The sequence below is a fragment of the Numenius arquata genome, chromosome 15, assembly GCF_964106895.1.
Source record: "Numenius arquata chromosome 15, bNumArq3.hap1.1, whole genome shotgun sequence".
Lineage (NCBI taxonomy): Eukaryota > Metazoa > Chordata > Aves > Charadriiformes > Scolopacidae > Numenius > Numenius arquata.
The window spans coordinates 4,317,027-4,343,609 of NC_133590.1; the positions used below are offsets into that span (position 1 = coordinate 4,317,027).

At 42.2% G+C, this 26,583-nt stretch overlaps 1 protein-coding gene across 1 annotated transcript in view; it reads left to right on the forward strand.

Annotated features, from left to right (window-relative positions):
• The window catches only part of SLK (STE20 like kinase), a 50,746-nt gene extending 26,488 nt beyond the window's left edge, over positions 1-24,258 (forward strand). Inside the window, exons 5-19 of the mRNA XM_074158883.1 lie at positions 558-630; positions 814-1,008; positions 1,690-1,771; positions 2,764-2,892; positions 4,857-6,275; positions 7,607-7,737; positions 7,976-8,099; positions 8,368-8,547; positions 10,630-10,722; positions 14,079-14,208; positions 14,451-14,575; positions 15,374-15,562; positions 16,483-16,608; positions 18,175-18,288; positions 18,896-24,258. Coding sequence (XP_074014984.1) covers positions 558-630; positions 814-1,008; positions 1,690-1,771; positions 2,764-2,892; positions 4,857-6,275; positions 7,607-7,737; positions 7,976-8,099; positions 8,368-8,547; positions 10,630-10,722; positions 14,079-14,208; positions 14,451-14,575; positions 15,374-15,562; positions 16,483-16,608; positions 18,175-18,288; positions 18,896-19,042 — 3,257 coding nt within the window. The 3' untranslated portion in view covers positions 19,043-24,258. The remainder of the gene's footprint in view (positions 1-557; positions 631-813; positions 1,009-1,689; positions 1,772-2,763; positions 2,893-4,856; positions 6,276-7,606; positions 7,738-7,975; positions 8,100-8,367; positions 8,548-10,629; positions 10,723-14,078; positions 14,209-14,450; positions 14,576-15,373; positions 15,563-16,482; positions 16,609-18,174; positions 18,289-18,895) is intronic.
• Positions 24,259-26,583: the final 2,325 nt, after the last annotated feature.

Consider the following 26,583-nt stretch of genomic DNA (forward strand, 5'->3'; position numbering starts at 1 on the left):
GACAAGCAATATTAATTGCAAAGACAAAGTTGATTTTTGGTTGGAAGTTACATCAAAGGTGCACGTGTGAGCTTTCAGATATTTAATATAAAGTGAAAAGTCATGTGGAAAGAAACCATAAGATAAAGGGAAAATCTAGCTTTATGAGAATTTGAATCCTGAACTTAAAAATTGAATGAGTTGTTGAATTAATGAGAGAGCTAATATGCCGTGTCTCAGGAATACAGCCTTCATGGGCTAAAGAAATTATTCTCTAATTAAAATAATTTAACTCGCTTATTCCTGCAGTAAACGCATGCAGCGGTCTTGTCCCGCACAACTCCACAGTAGCGTTACCTTTTTTAGCAGTGGAGAATAACGTTTATTCAGCGTCTTTTATTAGAAATGCTATAGGACCTTGGCGCTCAGTTATCAAAAAACAAATATTTTTATCTCACTTTGAAGTTTTAGCACCACAGAAAGTTTGCTTTGGAATGCACAAAATTTTAAAAAGACAGTTTTAAAATACAATATGTTTTCCACCAGCCTGTTAATAGTGTTTTACTGTTTGCTTTAAGCGGATTTTGGAGTATCGGCGAAGAACACAAGAACAATACAAAGAAGAGATTCCTTTATTGGTACACCATATTGGTAAGTGCACTGTTTTGCTGACTTCTTAGTACGAACTAGTATCTTAATCTTAAAATTGTTTTTAACGTTACAAGCTTGATGCAATATAATGTAAATATATTAATTATAAATATATTAACCTTTTTTTTTCAGAGCAGATAAGAGTTCATTTTCTGATCTGTTACTTCATTATTCTTTTTGCAGGATGGCTCCAGAAGTAGTGATGTGCGAGACTTCTAAAGACAGGCCTTATGATTACAAGGCTGATATTTGGTCTCTTGGCATTACTTTAATAGAAATGGCTCAAATAGAGCCACCTCATCATGAATTAAATCCAATGCGAGTGCTTCTGAAAATAGCGAAATCGGATCCGCCTACATTAGCACAGCCTTCAAAATGGTTAGTATTTTATTTACAACTTTCCCAACCCAGTTTGTAGATTTTGAGTCTGAGACGTGCCAAGTCAGATACGTGCTAAACTTACCTTCGTGTTGAACTTCATGGGACTAGCTTTGTGCATAAAGTCAGGTACATACTCTATATATGTTTGTACATGTATACGTATGTATCTATATCTCTCCTTATACTGTAGGGACTATGACTTTTTTTCTTGTAGTTCTGTTTAGAAGCTTTTATACTGAAATATTTTGCAGATTTTGCATTAAAATGTATGCAAAATAGCTTTTTACAAATGCAGTAATAGTTCTGAAGACCATCTGAAAAAGAAAATCGGGTAAAAGGAGACTGAAGTATTATTATACTAAGAAAATACTTTAAAAAGCCATTATTTCTTTGATCATTTTAATATCTTTATGTGATTCAGTTGGTGATGTAGCAGATATTGTGGATTACAAATTCCGAGCCAAAATTAAACTCTTCTAGAAATGGAAGAACACTTTAAAGATGGGATTTGTGCCACATTGGTCTTTGCGTTCCTGTATTATCTTTGTGTTTTTCTAAATCAATAGCAGAACCTGGATTTGCAGCGTAGATGCATGTGAAAGCAAAAGGCTATTTCACTGTACACTAGACTGATGCCAAGACAAAAGAAAAACCACTCCTTGTTCGCTTTTTGTGCAGGTCATCGGATTTTAAAGATTTCCTGAAGAAATGTTTGGAAAAGAATGTAGATGCAAGGTGGAGCGCAACTCAACTTCTACAGGTAGGAGGAGTTAATTGTTCAGAACTATTGTTTAAAGGCAAGCTTATTTTGTATTTTTTAAAAGCAGAGCAGTATTATAGGAACTATTTCAATAATTTCAGATGAAGTGTTTGTACACAATCTGTTTTTAACATTGTTGCATTGATCCTTATTTGGTAAAATCTGATGAAACAATACCAAGATCAGATCAAAGTCTTTGTTTATATCTTTTGATGTACTGTTACTAATTACTTTGCTTAAGTATTTAAAATATACTTTGATACCTATAATGGATGAAGGAGATATTTACATAAGCAGTCAATTGCTGACAGGTGTTTTAAAAGCTTTAGTGCTCAGCCTCCCTCTGTAATGCTGTCACTGCAGAATAGCTAAAGGAGAGGAGATGTGACAAGGTACATTTGATTCTGTTTAACGTCAGCACGCATTTACTTTATCCGGAATACATCCGGCATACGTTGAATAGGTTTAAGCAGCAGGGCCAAGCAGAGAAAGAAGATTCAGCCAGTAGAACGGGTAGCTGTTTCTTCTTAAAGAAAACGGTAGAATTCTGTGTCGTTGTTAGGAAAAATTGTTCAAAAAGACAAAGCGGACTTTTTCTAGAAAGAGTATTTCTAGATAAAGCTTATCAGAAAATAGCTGAACTGTGGAGCTGAAAAGAAATGAAGCCCGCTTCCAGGAAAAATAACCTTTTAAAAAATCTTTCTACTTTTATTCTTTGGACTGTGAAACAGGTCAGTATAAATGAATTATTTGTATTTTCAGCAAGTTTGTTAGATTACTTACACAGTATATTTGGATAATAAGTTTAGGTTTTAAAACTTCTTCAGAAAAAAATACATGAAGACAGTTATGATTAATGTTAACTGTGAATCTCCAAGTTTAAGGGAACCAAAGTAACATTTCTCTGAAATTGTATTTCTTTGAAGTTACGATTTTCCCACTGTGTACAGTGAAGTCAGCATTTACTATTGTGCTTTTTTTTTCCCCACAAGCATCCATTTGTTACTGTTACTTCCAATAAACCAATAAGAGAATTGATTGCAGAAGCTAAGGCTGAAGTCACAGAAGAAGTTGAAGATGGTAAAGATGAGGATGAAGAAGAAGAAACAGAAAATTCTCTGGTCAGTTTAAAACTTACTTTTTTTTAAATATGCAGCTACTTTCAATCATGTTTCCTATAGAGAACTTGGTTTCTGATGTACTTCTCAACTTTTGCATCAAGGCTTCTAGGAAATAACAGCGTAAACATTCTGTAACCTCATTACAAAATTAAGTAGTCAGCATTTTCAAAATTAGCATATTCTTAAACTCCTTAAGAACTAATAATAAATAGTATTATCTTTTTTTTACATGTATATGTAGTGTAGAATTTTAAAAATCAAATACAATTTTTATATAAATGGTTTTAAGTCAAAATGACTAGATGAATGAGTAAATGTATGTTTGTATTCCATAAGATGCTTAAAACATTAAGGAAGGTGTGTGACCATTATACTATAAATCATGTATGTGATTTTACAGTGTGGCTGTCAAAGAAAAACACAAAAGCTAAAACCCCTATATTTTATCAAGAGAGGGTTGCGTTTATGAGTGTAATTCTAAAGATGTTTCAGAATCCTACAAGGCAAATTCAGTTCCTTAAAGGGCAAAGCCATGAAATGCAATGATGTGGCGGTGGGTTGCAGAGTATACGGGTAATGTGCTCTCTGACTTAGTAACTGTCTCAAGCACGATAAACATGGACAGTGACCACCGCCACCAGTAGCCACCGTTGCCAGCAATGGTCACAGAGCCAAATGCATGTGCACAAGAAGCACATATCCATTCCCCCCCTGTCCCTGTCCACCCCAGCAGATCCCCAAGAGTGCATTCCCACCAACTTCCTCCAGGACTTACTGTACATCTCCTGAGGCATCACCCGCCCACCCCCTCAGCTGATTTAGCTCCTAAGCCATCATTCCCTGGCAGGACTGGGGTGAAGGCCACCCTGCAGCTCCATTAAGTGTCTCCACACAAGCAGCGGGGTGGGAAACCGTGAGGTAGATGCATTTATGTTATTTACTTGTGGTAGTTTTAAAAACTGCTTGGAGATCAACACTAAGCTTCTAGAACAATTCCGTGAAGAAATCCTTTAAATCCACTTTTGACTTAAAAGGATTTGTGCTCTGTATTCTTGGGAAAACCTTAAGGGAAGAAACGCGCTATTGAACCCGTGCGTGGTACCATGGCAAACCTTGTATGTTCCCAATGGCAAACCAGAAGCCTGATCTGCAAATTACAGGCTTCTAACAGTAAATATAGACAGAGAGATATTGCAATCGCTTTGAAGAGTGAAAGGGCAATTATGGTTAAAATTATACTGTATTAGTATATTCTTTTGTATGGCTGTATGTAATCTGATAACATTCATTCGTATTCCGGCAGCAGCAGTTTCTACAGCTGTGTAACTGCGTCTGTTATAGTTCCATATCACCACTTACTTGGAGCTGCTGGAGGTTTTCACCATTTTAATGGAGTTTCACAAGGATTAAAAAACAGGCCAAAATATTTTCAGGCATTTTTAACAAAAAAACACAAGGAAAGAGGTTCTTTTTGATGAAGCAGGTGAAGGTCTTAATATTGCATTTTTATCAGTGCTGGACCAATGAAAGCTTCACAGCTTCTTCCTGGCCACACTGGCACGAAGACGTGTGTCCGTGTGTCCTTCAAATCCAGCTGTAGGTGGGACTGCTGGGGAGCTGAACTAATTAAAAAAAAAAAAAAAAGCAATGTGATTGGAAAAAGGCTCTTGAAGATTCTGAGGCAGAGGGCTGATCATGATCCCTTTCCTGCAATCACAGTATATTTTATTAAATTAGGATGGAAAAAGATTTCTGTGAAACTGTTCTGTTCAGAGCTCGGCTGCAGTTCATGCGCTCGTTCTGTGGCGTGTAATGCCTAGTAAAGTACTCTGAGATTATAAAAATCATATCACTCTCCCTATAAATATAAAAATCATATCTTTTCAGGTATTCTTCAATAGAACTGTGCTTTAATGAAGTTAGAAAATGGTTAAATATTTTTTTTTGGTCTTTGAATTTTTTAGCAGTTACCTGCAGACAAGCGTGCATCCTCTGACCTTAGTATTGCCAGCTCTGAAGAGGATAAACTGTCGCAGAATGCCTCTGTCCTGGAATCTCTTTCTGAGAAAACAGAAAGTCATGCGATTGAGGACAAAGCCAGCGCTATATTTCCAGATGACAAAGCAACTGGAGATGAATCTCAGGACATCAAATTTAGGAAAACAGCCGAAAACGTGTGTGATACTACTACTGTTGGTGATACGAAAGTGCAGAATGGCTCTGTGCCAACTGGGGAGGATGAGCAAGGCAAAATATTGTCAGCTGAAAAGACGGGAGAAAGCCTGGAAAAAGCACAAGAAGATTTGGAACCCCAGAAAGGAGGGAAAGAACTTGACGCTGTAACAAAATCAGAAATAAAAGATGAACCCAACCTAAAAATAGAGAAAGAAAATGACACGGGAAATGAGCAGACAGAAGATAATAAACTGAAAATAGTACCTACAACTGAAAATAGTGTAGAAACTGAAGAAGCCATTTCTAAGGAAACTGGTGAAAAAGAAGAGAAGGAAAGCAGAACAGATCTCTCAGAAGAAAAGGTCCCTGCAGAAAGTACTACAGAGCAGAAGAGAGAAAAAGGTGAAGGTCAGCAAGAGGCGATAATGGACACCACTACAGAAACTCTGCCCGGTGCCGCAGATAAAGCGGCTGATGAAGAAAAGGAACTAATAAAGCACGGAGTTGACAACATTAAGGAGGTAGGTGGTATTGCTGAAACACAGATCAGTGATGGGGATAAAACACCTGAGACGGAGGATAAGCCAGTGGAAAGTCAAGCTAAGCAGGTCCATGAGATAATCAGCTCTAAAGAAACTCTATCGGAAAGCCAAGATAAAGCAATCAAAGTAGACAAGAAACTGGCAGAAAGTGAAAATGAGGATATTTGCAATATAAGCAGCACGGAGGAAACGGAGATCAAAGACTCTGGAAAAGACAACGCAGACCAGAAGGCAATGCAGAGCAAGCCTGAGGATATTTCTGAAAAAGCAGTGGATAAACTGACTGATACGGACCAAAATTCAGAAGAGCACAGACCTGAGAATATCCAGGAAAACAATATTCAGATAGACAAAGAACAGTCAGCAGTTACTTCTGAAGAAATAATGAAGAATAAGCTTCAGGATGCTGCCAGTGAACAAGCTGATGACTCTGAAGTCCCTCCAGTCCCCAGTATTAGTATTAGCACTGAAGAAAATGAGGGGAAAGTCAAAGCAGATAATCAAGACAGCACGGAGACTTTACAGCAGCTGGAATCAGAGAATTTGAAGGAAAATGATGCAGATTCGGGCACCGGTTCTACAGCTGATAATAGCAGCATTGATTTGAACTTGTCGATTTCTAGTTTCCTTAGTAAAAACAAAGAGACAGGATCAATATCTTTACAGGTAAGTGTAAGCAGTCATATATTTTTATATAAAATCCTATGTGAGCGTGACCTTAAAATTATCTCCAAGTTTGACTTTTGCAACAAAGAAAATTATTGAGTGAGAAACTGGTCTGACCTGCGGAATCTAACACTTTTAGAAACTTTTAGAAACCAAAGTTGCCTGCTCTAGCAATGTCTGGATTTTGTGCTGTTGTGCAGCAAAGCCAGAAGCTACAGAGATGCTAATCAGTTTCTTACTTTGTTGCGTAATTGTATTTTAAAAACGTAGACTAGCATATAAGGGGAAGTCTAACAACATTACAGGTGAAGATTTGTGAACGGTTGTAGTTCAGAGCTGATATGCAAGAAAACTAATTCAACACCTTACTCTGCACAGGATCCCTGTTTAACGGGACAGATCTCTTGTAACATCTCATCTTGTACTGAATTCCTGTCACTTCCATCTTCTGTCTCTGCTTAGGTTTAGAAGCTGTAAGGCAGACAGGCTCTCGGGATTGTGTGTTCCATGGTTGTACTGTATCCATGCGGTTGTGCCGGTCTGAATGAGCTTAATCACAGGAAGCACATTCCAGATTATGAACTTTATTTATATCTTTATACTAATACGATTATAGCCATATTGGGATAGTAACTGTGCAACAATGGGCTTGAAGGGGAAAAAAAACCCAAACAAACCCCAAAAAATCCCCAAACAAAAATCCTAACTCGGCGGAGCTGTGCTAAGCATCACTTCAAGGAGCTGGCATTGCCCTAACGCAACGGAGACGCAGTTTCACTGGGGTCTCCCTTCTCTTGTAATGAAGCAACGGCAGCTCTGAGAATGGAGATTTCTCCTTTTCTGTTGGCAAAATCACCACATGATTTTTGACTAATACATACGAATAAAAGAAATAAACTTGCTCGCTTAATTTATTTCTGAATAAGTAAATTGCAATTCTGTTTCAGTACCTTTTTTCAGAATTCAGTATCTTTTTTTAGTGACTGAGAAAATTATGGTCAAAAGCAAACAGTAATTGCAAGTGCCTTCAGCTCTTGAAAATAAAACTGCATCAGTTCTGTTCAGGGTTTATCTAGATTATTTTTTTTTCTTCTAGCAATCTAGGTGATCAATAATTACAGTTTTCCTTTGCTGACTAGAGAAAGTTTCAGTATTTAGAATTTTTCAAGTTCTCACTTGCTTATCGGGTGCCTCACTAATCAAAAAGAAGAACTGATTATTGTATGGTAGGCTTCCACCGTAATATTTGAAGTAATTTAATAGTAAGAAAAAAGGGAAAAAAGGATATAACTTAGAGTAAGTACAGAATAACTTACCAGTGCTTTATTCAGGAAACTAGAAGGCAGAAGAAAACCTTAAAGAAAACTCGGAAGTTTGTTGTTGATGGAGTAGAAGTGAGTGTAACCACATCAAAAATAGTTACTGAAAATGACTCAAAAAGTGAAGAAATGCGATTTTTACGGTAAGTGTTTTTAAAAGTAAAATTTAAAATTTAATGTTTTTCTCTTTGAATAAAAGAAGGGGGCTAATGATATTTCTGTAATATTTGGGGATTAATTTTAGTTATTTTGGTTTTTAGTGAGACAATCAATCCAAAACTAGTTTTACTGGGCATAAGTTGTAGGTGCTTTTTTCATCTGTTGTAATTTTCCACTCCTCTTGTTTTCCCATCAATATTAATTCTTCTTTTTGATTATTAGACGTCAAGAGCTACGAGAGCTACGGCTTCTTCAGAAGGAGGAGCAGAGAGCCCAGCAGCAGCTCAGTAATAAGCTTTTGCAACAGCGAGAACAAATGTACAGACGTTTTGAACAGGAAATGACAGTGAGTTTCTGCATTTTGGTGCTCTTAAAATATGACATCTGGATGGAGTAGGTAGAATACTACTAGCAGCCATCAGGTGTTTCCTTCTACGATGGCTCTAGCTTAGTTTTAATTTTTATTAATAAATGGCAACATTTTCAATTGTGGGGTGCCCAGCTTGTATGCTAGGACTTGCCTGCCAGAGCGGTTCATCGTGGCCATCCTCTGCTGTGGTGCAGCGCTTCCCTGGACAGGATTTAGTTTTCTAAACGCCAAATTATTTTTACAGAGTAAAAAGCGACAGTATGATCAAGAAATAGAAAATCTAGAAAAGCAGCAGAAACAGACAATAGAGCGCTTGGAACAGGAACACACAAATCGTTTACGAGACGAAGCAAAACGCATCAAAGCAGAACAGGAGAAGGAATTGTCCAAATTCCAGAACATGCTGAAGAACAAAAAAAAGGAGGTAAGAGACAATGATGATAATACAGAAAATAAGGAGTATGGACGCAGCAAATGGTTGAGATTAGGTCTCCCAGAAGGCACGTCAACCTCATGTCCTCTACTGAGTTGTGGAAGGGTTACTAGCAGTCAGTATTACGTCTTTTGTTTTACTGCCTAAAGTGAAATACAAAGAGCTAACAGGAAGATTTAGGTACTCATTTAATCTAGAAAACGTCACCAAATTAGAAGACTTTATTTTTCACAGGATCTTTAATAATATTACTTTTAATAATATTTAATAATATTATTTTAAATATTTTTTCTCAAATATTAAATGAAGAAAAAGTATTTTCTCAAAGAGTGTGGAAAAATATTTGAGAATTCAACTTTAAACGAATCCAGCTAAAGCTACTTAGTAAATACCAAATTAGAATTTTGAAGGAAAAGAATATGGTCTTGATTACTACCGAGAACTACTTAAATTCCAGAGATGGGGTTTTTTTTGTTAATTTGTTAGATTTTTATTGAATGTGTGCTGTTGTTGTTTAGAGTTCCTTTCTTTAGAGCAGTTATATGGGTTTAGTTTTTTAAATCAAAAAGGAAAGCCAGGAGAGAAAAGTCTGGATAACTTAAAATCTTTTACAATTAATTTCATACCTGGTCGTACAGTTAAGGCAAAATGAATGACGTTTGACGCTGACACCTTATGCTATTAATTTGCTTGCATTACAGTAAGAGAAGGTGATGTGTTTCCATAAGGATTTTGCATCTTAAAAGCTGTTTTATTTCATTTTCAGCTCAATTACGTAGTGCTTGTCTGTATATAAATGGCTCTAGCGTTTGCTTTAATAGTTTCCAGACTGACAGAGATTGCTTTAGAAATCTGTACTGTCCGTGCTTTTGCATAGAATGATCCTGTAGTACAAAAGTGCATAAAAAAATCTAAGTTGTATTCAGTTTGAACCATAAGCTCGTATGTAAATAACATTTTTTTTTCTTCTTTTGCGATACCTCTTGCATTGTTGAGTCTCTCTCTATTTACTGGTGATTGGGTCCTACATGGGAAAGCGGGAAGACTTTAACGTATTGCTCTCAGCTAAAAGCAGTTCTTTCACGGAAACAGGAATAGCATGTGGTGATTTGGACTCTGTTTTCTGATGATGCTTCCACTATTAAACAAACAGGCGTTTGTTCTGGAGCGCGTAGTTTTGTATTTAAAGCTTAAGAAGGCCATTTACAGTTCGAAGGAAAGCGCAGCTGGTGCTCTGAAACTGCCCGTGCTATACTGGAGTGGGCAATGTTACATCTTTATCATTCTTAAAAAGAAATAAAACACATGAGCAAATTAAGAGATTAATAGTTTAGTTCAGTTGATTTAGCCAGGTTATATTTAGAGTCTTTCTTCTAATCTAGTCTAATTCACCTTGGACTGAAACACGTTCCGTTCCAGCATACGTGTCACAAAAAGTTTCTTGAAAACATACTTAGTTATGGGTGGTTTTTGCTTTTAAATTCTTCAGAACCAAACACTTACAACCAATTAATATTTTATTTGCTGTTACGATTATTTTAAAGACCTACCCTGTATAGATGTCATTTATGGTTGAAGACACTAATAATGGCATCTTATAAATTCACGTTTGAGACAGTGTCAGAAATAGCTGTCAGTGGAAGTTATTTTAAACTTCCAACCGTTTTTCACAGCTTCACCACGAGGTAAACATACTCTGTGGTCCTTTTGCCGTGGCGCTTCAAGAAAATACCTCTCTCGCCGGTGGTGGTTTCCTTGACTCTCTTGACTGTTGTAGCTGCTGCGGGGAAGTGGGAGCGAGAGGCTGCCGTTGGGGAGAGCGCTGGGCAGCGTTTGCACGCACAAAGAGGCTGGCATGTACCTCCTTTCTGTGTTCTGGCACACCTAAAGCATGTATTGTTCCCTCTCTTTTCAATTAAGCTCTTTTCACTAAACTAACATCCCTGCTCCTGAAGTAACGCGCTTCCCAGTACCTCTAGTGCTTGACCTGCATGTCCTGTGTTCTCAGTAACGCTTGCTGTGGAGAAAAAAGTGTTCTTTTCGCCACCTTCTGCATGCTTATATACACTGTAGGTTTTATGTGAAGTGGAGAAAGCACCAAAAGAGCTGAGAAAAGAGCTCATGAAACGCAAGAAAGAGGAGCTTGCACAAAGCCAGCATGCTCAGGTAACAGCGGCAGCTTCAAGCTACTAAAATACAAGAGGCAGCGGTATTCACACAGCTTGATGATTTCACTTCTTGTTGTTGTTGTTGAGTGAACATGTACCTTAACTCACACTAACCCTACCTACTGCTCTCTCTCTTCAAGTACTCCCGTATCATATCCTCTAGACTATACTGTGTAGAAATGTAGGAGCAGCTATTTCCAGGTTTGTGCTGTTAAGCATAATATGTTGTATCCTGTACCGAAAAAGAACGGTATTTTTCTACGGCAAGTTTATTTAAAGCGCTTTTATGAGCGGTAAGTACCCCTCAGGGCCATCAAATGATAAAGGTTACAGTCAGAAGTCAGTTTTGAACAATATAAGTGCAGGGGAGGAAAAATCAATATTGTGTGTAAGCGTGAGGCATCTTGTTCGCAGAAGCAGGTAAAGTGAAGTTATTTAAATGTCAAAGTGTAGGTGTGTGGAAACTTCACAAGACGTCATCTGTGATGTCACGGCTTCAGAACTGCTGCTGGTGTGTGACCCAGCTAGAAAGGGGGATAGTGTTTTCGAAAAATATTGGCTTTGTGATGGCCACAGCTTGTACAGACTGTACAAGAGAGTCTGTGCAGACTGTACAGAGCTTGCACCGCAACAGAGCAGGTTGGGATTGAGAAACTGAGAGATTAAACGTTTATCTGAGCGACCTAGTAGAAAATAATAGCAACTTTATTCGATTACATGTTTAATTCAAGAGGGGATTTCCCAGGATAGAATGTGATTGGATTGCAGCGCTCTCCCCACACCAAGGATATGTGTCTCTGAACTTTTTAAGGAAACAATTAAAAAAAACTACATTTTCATAGTGACTTAGTTTGTTCCCTTTGCTGGTTTCAATTCGTTGAAGTAAGAGAGGTGAAAGAGACAATTTGAAAGGTGAAATACCCTTACTTGGAGTGATAGAGAAGTACCAGACGAGGTGCAAATGTTTAGTTTTAGAATATCTAGAACTTCTCTCAGTGACTACTTTTATGTGATGAGCCTTGACGTTTGAAGTGTATATTAATAACGTACAGCAGATTTCATTTCTTCTTTTTTTTTTTTTTTTTTAAGAACAGAAATATATTTCATTATATTCTGACATAGGAAGTACATTGTGTCCCACAGGGCGTTGCTCAGGTTATGATTCAGTCTTTTCAGTTGTCTTCATGTACGCTTTTCAACGCACAAATGCAGGATGTAAGTCTTAAAATGCAAAACAAAAAAAAAGTTTTATTTCCCTAATTTTCCAGATGTGTGTTTTCTCTTCTCCTTCTGCTCATACGTGCTGATCAATGCCACCGCTGTCTCCAAACTAGTTAGCACAAATTTATGTAATTACGACCTATTCATGGTAAAAAGATGAAAATTCCAGTAGTTGTTAACTCTGGACAAGACACTGAAGTTTCACACAAACACAATACAACACTGTTCTCGGCTGTTTCTTATTTGTTCAGCACGTGTGAGAAACTGTGTGTGACTGCTGTGCTGTGTGTGCAGTGAAACCACGTATTTTAAAGATACTTGAGTTGATGTTAAGATCCTTTATTGGGCAAAACCAAGTGGTAATTTTAAAAAGGTGGATTGCCTGGCACTGTCTGCCTTTTCCAGCATCCAACGTGTTCTTTAGTAAAGTTTGTGATCTTTTTAGGTGATACTTGAGTAGATGTGGGAAGTGGAAAGGCCAGAGTGTTTTCGGAGATTGCCTGGTTTATTTATAGTGCGAACAAATCTAAAACATCTTAAGATTTCCCATGGAGGGAGAGCAACAACGATATTTAAATGTTTGAGTAAAGCTCAGGCATAATTGCTTTTTGACCAGGACTGCACCAGAACAGCTCTCACCCCCTCCCTCCAAATCAAAAAATTCCTAGCAAATTAAACACAGTGTTAATTATATGCCTGCACCCTCAGAAGAATAAACTTTTTGGTTTTTTATCTTTTTCATATAGAAAGGGAAACAGAACACTATTCTTCATCAGTCTGTGTATTTGATAAGGTATATTGGACTTAATTGCCCGCTGTAGCCTTCCAGTTCCTTTTGTACCCTCAGGTCTGCCACTGTCAGAACGTTCCACCAGCTTACTCCACCTCTGGTCTCTGTTACCTGTCCGAGCGTGACTCTGCTGCCCGCTGGGAAAGATGAATATTAATAACTTTCTGTGAAGAGGAAATCCAAGACTCTCCTGGTCATAATAAAAATGACCAGCATTTAAAAGCATTAAAACCTATGCTCTTAATGAACATTTAGTTCTGTATGTTGCTGACAACTCTTTTAGTGAGTAGCGTAGGTTCAGTAATAAAATAAACAGATGTAGCTGAGGAGACCCTTCCATTGATCTCCTGTAGCCCAGTGCTGTTTTCCTGCCCCATCCCATCTCCCTCCCAGCAGACCCTGGTTCACACTGCTCTGTTGCCTGTAACAGCAAGTGCTTCAGCTGCCCTCCTCGGCTCTCAGAAGACGCTGCCGTCATCCCTTCTTTTGACCTTTATATCGTGGTAGAAACGTCTGCATTAATTTCTTCTTCTTAAAGCGCGTGTGTGCATGCTCGTGTGCTTGTAGATGCTTGTTTGTTTTGTTTTGGGGTGGTTCTTTTTTGATAGTTGCAAAGAAGAAAGGCAACAGTATGGTCGCGGGGCACGGGAGGGGGATTCTTACCACTGCCGGCTTCTCCTGGGGTGATGCTGGTACACCCTGGGTAACGGGAAGATGCAGGTGATACGGGGATGGCATCAGGCAGATGGCAAACGGCTGTGTGAGGAGCCAGCTCAGCTCCAGTGTGACAAGCTCACACGTCCTGCGGAAAGCAGTTCCTGCCAAAGCCCTTGAGTGTCTTCACAGCAGTCTTGTGGAATTCCCAACTTCAGTATCTTTGCAACCACGACAAGATAAACCACTCGAGATTGAGACAGAAATCTGAAATCCAACTGTGTAAATAAATAGGATTGAACTAATCATCCAAAGCAAAATAATCATACTTGTATTTTCTCACATCCATGAATAATTAACCCTTGATATGATGAGATCAGCTTTATATTGAGTATTTGTCTTTGCTGGCTTTGAACCTGCAGCTTGTTTTGAGGAGAGACAAGAGATGGAATGAATTGCAGATCGCTGGCTAGTTTGTTGCCTTTGGTCTTATTCTGGAAGGTATTATTTAAACATTAAGTCTACTCGATACAAGAGACGCATAATTTTATAGCCAAGGCATGTTAGCTCAAATTTTCATAGATGTATTTATTTTCATATATAGCTAATGCTGAGAGAACTGGGAGTTTCATTAAAGTGTAATGTGGTTAGAAGAACACAATTTAATTTACTTCTATTGGTTTTTCCAGGAGCAGGAATTTGTGCAGAAGCAGCAACAAGAACTGGATGCATCTCTGAAGAAAATTATTCAGCAGCAGAAGACGGAACTGGCCACTATCGAACGAGATTGCCTCAACAACAAACAGCAGCTCATGAGAGGTACCCAGCGTCAGATTCTCTTTAAAAACAGACATTTGCAGTGTATTTTAATAAAACCCTAACAGTCCGTCTTAACTTTTTGGAATCAAAGACCTTTGTGACTAATCTAGAACTGTAATAAAAGCATTTGCCATGGAATAGCGTTGTTCTTAAAGTGTGCTTCTAGGCCCCTTCTGAGCGCGCACTAGCAGGTATGGAAGGTGGTGTATTGTACTCTCTGAACCACCTTCCTCTTTTTCCAGCTCGAGAAGCTGCAATCTGGGAGCTGGAAGAGCGACACCTACAAGAGAAACACCAGCTCCTCAAACAGCAACTCAAAGATCAGTATTTCATGCAGAGGCACCAGCTGCTTAAGAGGCATGAAAAAGTAAGTGTTGACTTTGACGCTTTCCTTTGTGTATTAGAATATCCGATTTTTCTATGAATAATATAGAATGCAGTAAACAGAGCAGTTCGATTTTTGAAAATGTAAACCAAATAGAGAGCTGATGTGGGATCTCCTTGGTGGTTGCTGTGGTTTAACCCCAGCTGGCAGCCAAGCACCTCGCAGCCGCTCGTTTGCTCCCCCCATAGCTTCTTGTGCACCCCCAGCCCCCACTGGTGGGGTGGGGTGAGGAGCAGAAAAGGCCTTGAGAGCGCTCAGCATCGACCAAACCCATTAATGTGCTATCACCAGTATTCCCATCCCAAACCATAGCCCCACACCAGCTGCTAGAGGGAAAGTTGACTCCATCCCAGCCAAAACCACGGCAGTGACTGGATCAGGAGCAGCCCCCGTGGAGGGTTGGTTGGTTGGTTGGTACCCTTTGGTTTATCCCCGTAACGGCTGTTGCTTTCACCAGCTTTTGCAGCAAACTGACGCTTTACAACTGCAGTGATGAAAGTTCAGTTCCACAAAAGCTTCTCTCTTTGAATAACACAGACTCTTTAGAATGCAATTCAGGATTCACTGGTTAAATGTGTGTGTGTTCATATTCACTAGAGAATTCCTTCTGGGTTGGGCATGATCCAGAGCTCTCCGGAACAAGTGGAAGACCCCCCACCTCCCCACTGATATCACTAGGGCTGGGTCCAGACTGAAACAGCGTGTTTATTGATGAAACGAGATGCAAATATGTTGACATAGTAGTTGCTCTGTAACATTTCCATATGGTTAACATTCTAGGAAACGGAACAAATGCAGAGATATAATCAACGCCTTATCGAGGAGTTAAAGAACAAGCAAACTCAGGAAAGAGCGAGACTTCCTAAAATCCAACGAAGTGAAGCGAAGACCCGAATGGCTATGTTTAAGAAAAGTTTACGAATCAATTCGTTAGCCTCTCCAGACCAAGATCGTGAAAAAATTAAGCAGGTAATTAATATAAACAGTTTTAATGCGTATATGCATCACCTAGTGCTTAGTGCGAGGTAACGCGAGGATGGGATAGAGTGCACTCCCAGCGAGTTCGCAGGTGGATCAACCCTGGGTTGATGCACTGGATGAGGCCAGAGGAAATCATCCTTCCCCTCTGCACTGCTGGGACTCCTCTGGAGCGCTGGGTCCAGTCCTGGGCTCCCCGGTACCCGACAGACATGGATTTACTGGAGCGAGTCCCGTGAAGGGCCTTCAAGATGCCTGAGGGACTGATGGGTCCTGTTACAGGAGGAGTGCAGCCTGCTGCAGGTGGCCCTGCTTTGAGCGGGGAGCTGATCTTCACAGATCCCTTCCAGTTTCGCCAGTTTTGTGATTCTGTGAAATATTTTTAAGAATACTGGATTTTTGAGAGCTTTTGAACTAAAACTGCAGGTGTTGACTCATTCTTTAGAAGGGAATGTCACGAGGAGGTGTAGGGGTTTGCTTTCTACTGATGTACGAGAGTCCCAAGTCACCAGTCAAGGTGTCATATGGAGAGCACTGGAAGGATGAAAAATCTGGAAAATACAGTCTCCTGTAGTTGTTTCACGCCAACCTGAACCAACGCTTGTAGCAACGCGACTGTGTCACTTGGTTTCAGAGGGAGATGGTTTCAGGACTCTCAAAGTGAAATGTGCTGCATTTTAAGGAAAAATTAGAGTGGAGACAGAGAACTGGGATGACAAACTGTGAGGGCATTCCCTACGCAAGAATTTTAAAAAGGAAAGAAAAAAGAAAACAGTTATTGTTTAAATCTTTTAAAACCATTCCTTTCAGTTATTCTGTATGTATTCATTCTGTCACATCCAGGTTTTTTTACTCGTAAACTGTTGCATCTAGAGGCACAACTTAAACCATCTTTTTATTTTTAATTTTAGTTTGCTATTCAAGAAGAGAAGAGGCAGAAGAATGAGAGACTGGCTCAGCATCAGAAACATGAGAACCAAATGCGGGACCTTCAGTTACAGTGTGAAGCAAACATCAGAGAGCTGCACCAGTTACAGGTTAGAAAGAGATGACGTTAAATGGACGTTGGGTGGGAAGACTCAGGTTAATAACAGATAGAGGCAAAGCAGAAACATCTTTTCCTTCATTTTTACCGATTGGAGAAGGGTGGTTTTTTCAGCTGTGTTTTCAAAGGGCCGCAGCACGCTGCTTAACCACATCACGTGCTTACATCAATTAACGAGAAATCGTTTTAAATGCAAGAGGAGCAAGACCCAGAAGCAGATGATGGCTTCCAGAATATCTATCAAGTTCCCGGTGCTATTTTCTGTAGGCAACTTTTCCTTTTAACCTGATTTTGCTGGAACGTCATTGATCAGAGCAGAGGTGGGGGCAGCACCAGGCACTACCCGCAAGATGCTTGTAGCAATATATGGAATTAGGTGGTTTTTGCAAAGCGCAGGCTGCTGTTTGGAGGAGCCTCTGGCAGGTACTTGGAAGGAATTCTCTCCTTGCGATAAGGAACTCTGTTTTGTCTCTTTTGCTGTGCATTTTGTATTCCAGAGCTCAGAGCTCCTTTTCCATGAAATCAGCTTTTCCCTGTGTCAGGGACACAAGGCAGTTGTAAAGCGTTACATGTTCACCTGCTGATAACTTTGGCTTAGAGAAACCTTCCAACGAGCAGTGGAGCTGGTTCCACTCTATTCCCTCTCTTACATCCTGCGAGAACAGTCCCTGCCTGTGCCGCTAATGCGCCTCCGTAAATCCCCAAGCACCGTGGGAGACTTGGGAGAGTTTCCGCTCAAGTAAAATTGAGCAGATTAGGGCTACTCCGAGCTGCTCCGAGAAAGAACTGGCCCCTGCCCGCGCTCGGGTCTCGCCAAGTGCCTGTCAGTTCTGTCCCTGTGGTTTTGTACTCTGCGTCCGACCCGGTTGGGACTGGAACCCTAGAAAAAGAACGTGGGGTTTAGAAACTGCCGCTGCCAGCTGCTCTTAAAAATCAAAGATTTGATGTAGCCAAATATTTTATTATTTTTTTTCCTTATTGTGCTTCAAAAGCTCTCTGAAAGTTGGGCATGTGCACCTCACGGCGAGGAACGTGAAGCTGAGGTGTGGGTTGATTGTCCTTTGCTTTTTTACACGGCGATTCTGAGGCTGCTTCTGCAAACACATTTCTCTCCTTTCTGAGCCCCGGCTGTTACTCTCGGCTCCTTGGCACCAAGAGTTGAAATAGTTCCAAAGAACCACCTCCTTTTTAATGGGATTGATTTTAATAAATGATACAAACTGTCTTTACAAAGCAAAGCGGAAACGCTCTCTGACTTTGAAAAGCATCATTAGGGAGTGAAACCCGGTTTTGTGGAACGCTGTCGGCTCCTGCCTCAATGGTCCTCAACGGTGTGTTTGGAGTTAGGAGTATTTCTTCTCTCAATTGGTCCTGATGGAAAGAGCAGCTTTTGATAATGCAGCCTCCTAACTTCCTTTTATCTTGTAATTATTCACGTCACTATTTACACGGAATAAGCTAATTAAAAAGAATTAGGACAACATATGTCACTGTACAAACGTTGAGTTGCCTAATCTGAATTGGTTTTACATAAGGATTATCTTTATCTTGTTTTAAGAATGAAAAATGCCATCTACTGGTTGAGCATGAGACTCAGAAGCTAAAAGAGCTCGATGAGGAGCACAGCCAAGAACTGAAGGAATGGAGAGAGAAATTGAGACCAAGAAAAAAGGTAAATCGGAGCAGTTGATGAATCGGGAAATAATCTCGAGTCGGATCTAGCAAAGACCGACCGACGGTACAAAAAGCATCGCTTTGGTAGAACCAAGCTACGGTACAAGCCCGCTATAGTTCAGTGAGTAATAAAAGGAGATAAAAAAAGCTGAGCAAAGGGGGTGTGCAACAAGAAGGGCTTGTGTGTTACCAGGCTCTTGCTGCGTTCCCTCCCACGGGGCTTGTGTGCTTATTTGCATTTAAAACTCCTCAGCTGGAGGTAAATCTGGTTTTGGGAATCTATTCCTGAAGCCGGTGGGTTACTGCAAAACCCGAGCGCTGCACAACAAGAGGGTGGCAGAGGGTGGTTTCGGTTTTTACGGTTTATTTTAAAATGGAAAGCAGTAGATTTTCACGCACTCCCGAGAAAATATCCTTCAGGCGGATGATGTCCCTGGCTCGCTGTGCCCTGGGTGTCTCGCAGTTTCAGAATTGCTGGGTGATTTCTATTTGTTTTGTGTGGTGGTGTGAGAAGTTACGCTGTTGTGTCGGCCGATGTGCCAGCAGTATAATGGGTTTCTTGTACTTCGCCCTGTAATCCCGGGACAATCTGCTTTGGGTTTTAGACGCTGGAAGAAGAATTTGCCAGAAAACTGCAGGAACAGGAAGTTTTCTTTAAAATGACTGGCGAGTCCGAATGCCTTAACCCTTCCACACAAAGCCGGATTTCCAAATTCTATCCAATCCCTAGCCTTCACTCCACCGGCTCCTAACTCTGGGAACTGCTGTAGGTTTCTTCATCTTTGGAATTCTCCATCCTCATCCTCTAACCCGACTTAATCTGCGGCGAACATCCAGGGAGCCAGCGCCTCTTGTTTTCAGTGGAGACAATCAGCGTCACCATCGGTTTCTTGACTTCTCCAACGGAAGAAAAGAGAAAAGGTGTTGGTGGATAAGGGTAACGTTCTGTCCTTCCCACGTTTCAAGAATAAGTGGGGTTTTTATCTCAGTCTCAAAAAGTATGTTATCTCTGGTTTTGACTTTAAGCCTAAAATATTAATTTACACTCTTTCCGATCACAAACCCATGGTTTCTCATGCGGACGTTTGAACGGTTGTAATATTGGTTCTGCTACTGTGTTTTTAAGTGTCTGATTTCTCCACGAGAGAATTCCACAACTGAAACTGCCGTGAGAGGTTTAAAATCTTACAGTGTTGAGCAGTGTCTTCATAGCAAGGACTGGAACTAATTACTCAGAACATGCTAATAATCGGAAAAACAAACCCTTACGTTTAAACACGATTGGTAAAACAGGAGCCTTTGCAACTTCTTCAAAAAGAAACCTCTGGCATAAATTAAACTGAGCTGATCTCCGTGACACGTTTTGTCCATTAGTTCCATAACGAAATGGGGTGCTAGTTTAATTAATTAATACAGTGCCTGAAACACGTAGATCTGCTAATCCTGGCAACAGGATCGTGTTTTGTCATTTTAAAAAACCCGACACTCCTTAGCGTTGTTGTTACTGTACAAACCGGAAGATTTCTTGCTGCTACTGCCGTTTTTGTTGTAAATCCTCACCCTAAAATATTTTGCACTAAAATATGTAAAGGTGAAAGAAATGCTAACTTTAAAATGCACAGTTTGTTATTTTCCTTAGCTATTACAGGTGGGTAGTTCTACAAATGGAAAAAAACTGTAGAATGTATTTTTTAGCAAGCGGTTAAAGGTGCACAATGCACGTGCTCTCTCGGACTGGACCTGCCGCGGGCAGAGCCGGTTTCCTCTTCTTACCAAAGCCCCTTCCTTTAAACTCCGGCAGAAAAGCGGAGGTGGATGCTCATATTTATAAATAACCATGGCTAAAGTCCCGTTTGATTACAGTTCTTAGATTTGATTTTTTTTTTTTTTTTATTTCACTCATTTTATTTTATAGAAAGATTTAAGTTAAATATATAGACAAACTACTTTACGACGCTGGGTTGTTTTGTTTTTTTTTTTTGCTTTTGTGGCGCCGCGTACTAACATAGGCAGGTTTTATTTTTCAAAGCTGGTAGATGTACAATAAGTTATTTCCCCGCCTGATCTGCAGCGGGAAACAAATCCGCAGTGTTTCTCGTAGCTGGTAGGGAAATACAGCCCGGAGTAGGTCACTTCTAGCCCGCTCCTTTTTGGCGATCGGGATTGGAGTCATACGGAGGCCGTGTCCTGAGCTGCGCTTTGTTCTGCTGGAGCTCGGCTTGTAAAATAGTCTTTGGTTTCTGTGGTGGGAGGCCTGACTCCGTAGTCTCCGGGTATCACCTGGCAATGGCGGGTTTCGCCGACTTGCACTGGGTGCGCGCCGGGCGAACACCACGGGATGTTTGTTTCACGGGAGCGGTGTTTGACGCACGGGAACGAGCTCAGAAATTAACATAGGACTCGAATCGGATGTGGTTGAAATCTTGGATGCTGAAATCCTTGGACGCTGAACCGATACCTTCTCAATGAAGACACTTAATTTACAGCACAGTAAAAAAAAAAAGTAAATTGGAAAATGCATGTTTTAATTTAAATTTTGTAACTTTTTGATAGCATAATTACTTTAATAGCTAGCCTTAATTTCTGGCATTTTATTATAGAAATGTGTATTGTGTACTGTTATAAATTCACAGACCATATCTCTAGAATGTTCTCTGTTGCTAAACGCAAAGTTCTTTCAGTTGTTTTTTTTCAGTAGGGTGAAAAATGTCTTTGAAGGCCTTTTACTTTTTAAACTCCACCGTCATAAACTCACTGTTACTAAAATAACATTAAACAATCTTCATCTCTGTCTTTAACAGAATTTGTGTGCAGTTTGGTATGAAGCAGGCTCCGTGCTTTCCCCGGGGAGCAGACAGGGCAGGCAGGTTTCCGCTCCGGGATTATCTCTATCTTCATCCACGTTAAGTCCTCGGAGGGAAATGTTAATCTTCCCCGTGGGTTTTTCGGCAGTTTCAGTGATAAGTTGCGAATAGACACCGGCATCCCGTTTACCTCCGTCCAGATCTTTTATTTGAAGATCCTTTTCACGTGAGCCCCTGCAATCTCATCTCGTTATAGGTTGGACAAATAAGTAACTGAGTTCTGTGCTGGGGGGAGAGATCGAAGGCAGCGACTGAAGCTTTAGGGGGTGCTTGGGGAGGTCTCCGGGCATGGAGCGCTTGTTAAGGCGGTTGCAGCCTCCTGAACTCCGCTGAGAATCACTACCAAGCAGGAAAAGATGTTTTTCTGAGGGATAAGAGGAACTAGCAGGGGTGCTTCCACATTTAGACTGATAAAATTGGGTTTAAGTATCGCGGAACATGGAAGAGGTGTACAATATTCTATCAACGTCACAGAATTCAATTCAAATGAATTTAGTCTCACGTAGGCCTGGAAGAGATCTCCTGAGATACAAAATCCGATCTCTCTACAATCACACGTCACCTCCCTTTAATAAATGTTAGAAGCTCCATCTCCGAGGCAGTCGGGTGTATTTACCTCACCCAAAACAATGGACTTTCTTGCTGAGTCTCTGGCAGATCTCATTTTCCCCACGTGCCCTTCAAAAGGCAACCGCAAATCAGTATTTGCTCACCTTTGTGTGTTACTACATCAGAAATACTGTCCCCAGGAAAATGAACAAAGGCCGTAACGTGCATGAACCGCAGCCCGATCTATTGGGTGTCCTCTTGTATTTACAACTGATTCTCACAGAAAAAACCCTGCTGCAGGGCTACGGCCTCTGACGGATTCAGACCTCACGACTTGTTCTTCCTGAGCTCTGAAAGCAGCTTTCGGCACCTGCTCAGCTTTCCTGGGACTGGGCCTCGTAAGTACAGGAGCCGGCGGCTCTTCTTGTACCCCCCCAGTGACTACAGCTCGGCTGTTTGCAGGGTCTTGTGGTCCCCTGCAGTGAGGCTGCCGGTAGCCCGGGGAGATCTCTGCTAACCCAGCCTCAGCCGGACTCGCTGCCCCTCTTCGTATGAGATTCTGCATCCTGAATGAACCGTGCATCTCCCCTGCGTGGGGCTGGTGAGGAGGGGTTACAGCCGCAGGCAAAGGGCCGTCCCAGCCCCCGGCCGCCTCAAGCCCAGGGGAACCTGGCTCTTTACTTTGGTGAAGGGGAAATATTCCAGCAGTTGTTCCTCTCATTCCCATGTAACAAATTTGTTCTTGTTCCAAGCTCTCTGCTGAGTACGAGAAGCACATACAGCATGAAAAGATACGATATTGAGGTTGTTATTCTTACGATTGATTAGATAGATCCTGATTTATTAACACTTTCTAAAGGAAAACCTTTAATTGAATTCAGATTCCGAGGTGGCAGCACCGCGCTGCCCCGGCCACTGCCCTTCACTCAAAGGGATTTTTCACATCACCTTTAAAATACTGATATTCATTTGGAGCTGCATCCTTTTTTTTCAGGCGATGTTTTAAAAGAATATCCCTTTAAAATTACATTCATGGGTATTCAGTATCCAACCCATCATCTGGTTAAGAAAATTATACTTCTGTCCCAGAGGACTTTCTGAATTGTTTTTCTTAATGAATAGGAAATTTCGCGCCTTAACAGAGCCAGAGCCAGGCAGAGCAGGAGGGTCGTTACTTCCGTCACACCACGCTGTCGTTTCTGACGGCAGTAACACAGCGGAGGCTTAAGTTGATTCTCCACCTGAAACAGGGTCCGTCTTGCAAGTATCTCAAGGATGCTTTGTAATAGGAGAGATTGGAATAAGGGTTTTTTAAATTCAGGCACTTAAATCCAGCGTTGTGTGGCCTGACTTTCAGAGCTGCTGGGCAGCTGCAGCTCCCTGGGCCTCAGAAACTCGCATCTTTGCTGAAAACCGGGGAAACAAAGTTAAATGTGCAAGTAAGGTCAGCGCTGGTTGCTCCCAGGGAACTGCTGCTCTGGGGCTCGTGTGCCGTGGGGAGGGGAAGCGAGTTCTCGAGGACAGGGACTGTGGTGGCAGGGGGCAGTGCTGAGGATGGTCACTGCATAGAGAACTTTCTGCTTTTATGACCATTTTTAATGACCATTTACGAGCTGGTCATTTTACTTCAGAATCTGTAATTCTGGATCTCGGAGACTTCCTTGCATTGTTGTGTCCACGCACATTTCCCGTTCCCTGATGACTTCTGCCATCTTCACGGCAGATGCAAAACAAGGTCGGAGAGGATTACCCTTCCTGGTTCAGGGGCCAGCCGAGGCCAGGATGCCCTGTCCTTTCTTGGTTTTACAAAAGATGAGAACGGATAAAGGCAAGGAGAAGGCAGAAGAAACTTTATAGTGTTTCTCTATATCACTTGCCGAGCTTTGGGTTGTTCTCCATCCCCTTTCTCTCACCCCAACCCTTGTACTTCATTTCTGTAGCTACTTCCGTGCTTCCTCGGGCACTCGGTGCCAGAGGACGACAACCTCCTCTCTAAGAACATGCTCAAAACCAGTCGGTGAACAAGGGCTCGTGAGCTTCCGCTGCGCTGAAAGCGGAAGGGAGTTGCTGAGCCCAAAGACGCTCTGATTTTCCAAAAATCTCTCCCCCGGCTACCAACTTGGATGGGAAAGCCTCTTTCTTACCCGTGAGCCACCCGAAAATGGTGGAAAGAGCAGAAAATAGAAAGGGCTATTGAGTGAACTCTGTGACGCTGAACTGTCACGGCCCTGTTTTCTGTCAGGGCTCCTCTCCGGCAAAGCACACCCGGCTGAGGCACCGCCGTCCTCGCCCTGTCCCAGCAGTTTGTTGACTGTTCTGTGTTAACTGCAAACCAAGTTATTTTTTGCCTTACGGAAAGCAACCAAAAAATGGACGGATGGATAATTGGCAAAGGGTCTGTGTATGTACAGCTCATGGAAGTGAACTTGCAGTAGCAGCCATAAAACAGTTTGGGGTTTTTTTGGTCTTGTTTTTAATATTTGTTTGATTTCATGGCTTTCTGTAGAATATTGTAATAATTCTGCTGTAAATACAATAAAAATCACAGTTTGCTGAGATGGCCTCTGTTTTGTTCATGGAAAACTCCCGTGAAATACAAGTGATCTGTGAGTGAACGGGACAATTTAGAATTTTTAAAATAACTGAGTGTAAGAAGTTCTTACCATTGTGCAGCGTGTGGCTCCCCGGGTAGGACAGCCCAGGGTGGGGGGGCAGATTTAGCACCAACCAAACAGGACTCTGTTTCCAGTGACCGCCCGACGCTGTCCATGGGGATTCAACTGGGGGTTGTAGGAGCTCCAGTTTCTGCTCCCCCCGGTCCATGGGTCCCCCCCGGTGACAACCACCCTTCCCACTCCGGTACAGGGGAAGGAACAGGGTGCTGCTGTTTGGAAGCGGAGCCTCCTTAGCAACGGGCCGAGTGCGGCTGGATTACAAAGGCAGTGAGGGGTTGTAGGGGCTGCAGAGGCTCTGACCGCTCTCAGCTGCATGATCCTGCCCTGTGATAACCGCACGAGCACCGTACGGTGGTCCCCGGTACTCCAGGGGTGGCTTCAGGCACGGGAACAGAGCTGCTGTGCTTAAACATGACAAGACACATGTTTTGTTGTTGTTTCTAAGGGAGAATTAAAAGGGAAGGTCTCACCTCAGCAGAGGCAGGCGAGGGTATGAATCACCCAGGAGAACACAGGTTTATTGGCAAACACTGTGCGGTGCTGTGCTCGGAAAGCTGACCTGGGGCACGCAGGCCTTTGCTGTAACCTCTCCTAAGCAACACCAAAACTCGCCATTGCTAACGCTGGAAATAAAAATAGACAAGGGGTGTTTAAACCTAAAACCAAGCAATTCAAGCAAACTTTTTTTTTTTTTTTTTTTGCTACTAAAAACAAGGCACCAACCTGCTTTGGCCGGTATCTGAAACGAAAGTAGCACTTCAGAGTGTGGGTGTGTGGGGGGTGTGTGTGTGTCTGTGTGTGTGCATGGCCCCATAAAGCTTCTGTGGTGTCACCCACGCGGTGTCCAGGCACTGTGCCACATGCCAGCCTCTGCCAGGCAGTACCTACAGCTTCCCCATCACCCTGCCACCAGGCTCCCCCCAATCCCAACACTAAAATACTCAAACCCCATGAGTATCACCTCCCTGCTTGGAAGCTGGTGGCTGTGGCACCCTAGGACGATGTGCAGAGGCTCTTGCTAATGGGATGGAAACCGCCAACACCTGAGCAGCAGCTGGGTGTCTGCCTGGGTCACAGACCAGTGATGAGGAACAAACCGGCCACCATCAGCCACCAAACCCACAAGGTGCATCTGCCCACGCTCATGGTGCAGCTGGCACCGACCACCCGAGGTACCACCGCTCAGGGAAGCTTGGGGTGAAAAACACACTTTAATTGGGCTGTTTACATTAACAATTATTTTTCCCCGATGTTTAAAAACCAGAAACAAAAATACAAAAATATTTTTAAAAAGATCGACAAATTTAAGTTTAAAAGTGCTTCAGTTTGGTCCCTGTGCACGTCACATTTCGCTGAGCGGTTACAAACAGGCATCGCAAAGCATGTGCCCACCCAGGCTCCCTGCAAAGTCCCTCCCCGACGAAGTCTGAGCCCCAGCAGCACCAGTTTGTCCAAGCAACTGGGCTCAGGCTTAACACACACAGAGCACTGGAGCATCCCAAAACTGCCAAGCTGGGAGGGTATCGCTTCCCAAAGCAAGTCATGGGCCGGGGTGATGGTGGGTCTGAAAGCTCTGTGCAGTGGAGAACGTGGGGCAGGCATCAGCAGCTGGGTGGGGGAGGCAGAGCCCAGCTATTCGTCCCTGTGTCCCCTGCAGCAGCCGGGCACTGGCAGGGCTAGGCTCAGTGTCACATGCTGGTCACTCTTTGGGGGTATCTTAGCACAGCCTGCCCCTTCCCAGAGACCCCCCCCGAGCCCCAGCCCTGCTCAGAACCACCAGCACCTGCTTCACCAGGTTCCTGCTGGCAGCGGGCAGGGAGAGCGTGCAGCAGAGAAAGCCCTGTGAGAAGAGGGAGCTCAGTCCCAGGGGTTCTTACAGGGCCTTCTGTCCTGCGGGCTGAATCCGAGCCCTGGAAAACAATGCGTTTGGTTGGAGAGGGACTGGTGTCTTTTTTTGCTGGCTAGTTGTTAAAAAAAAAAACCCCACAGTTTTTTTCCATAGCTGGGAATAAGACAAGAAGCCTGGACGGGGTGAGACAGGAAGCCCTTGTCAACCCAAAGAGACAGAAGCCTGGGGACTCGGGGGAGCGAAGCCAAGTATCAGCAACAGGAGCAAATACCCACGCCAGGGCCATGCTGGACACGTAAAAGAGCCATTCAAATCTCAGCAGCGACACTGAACTATCAAGTCTAAACGGTTAGCTC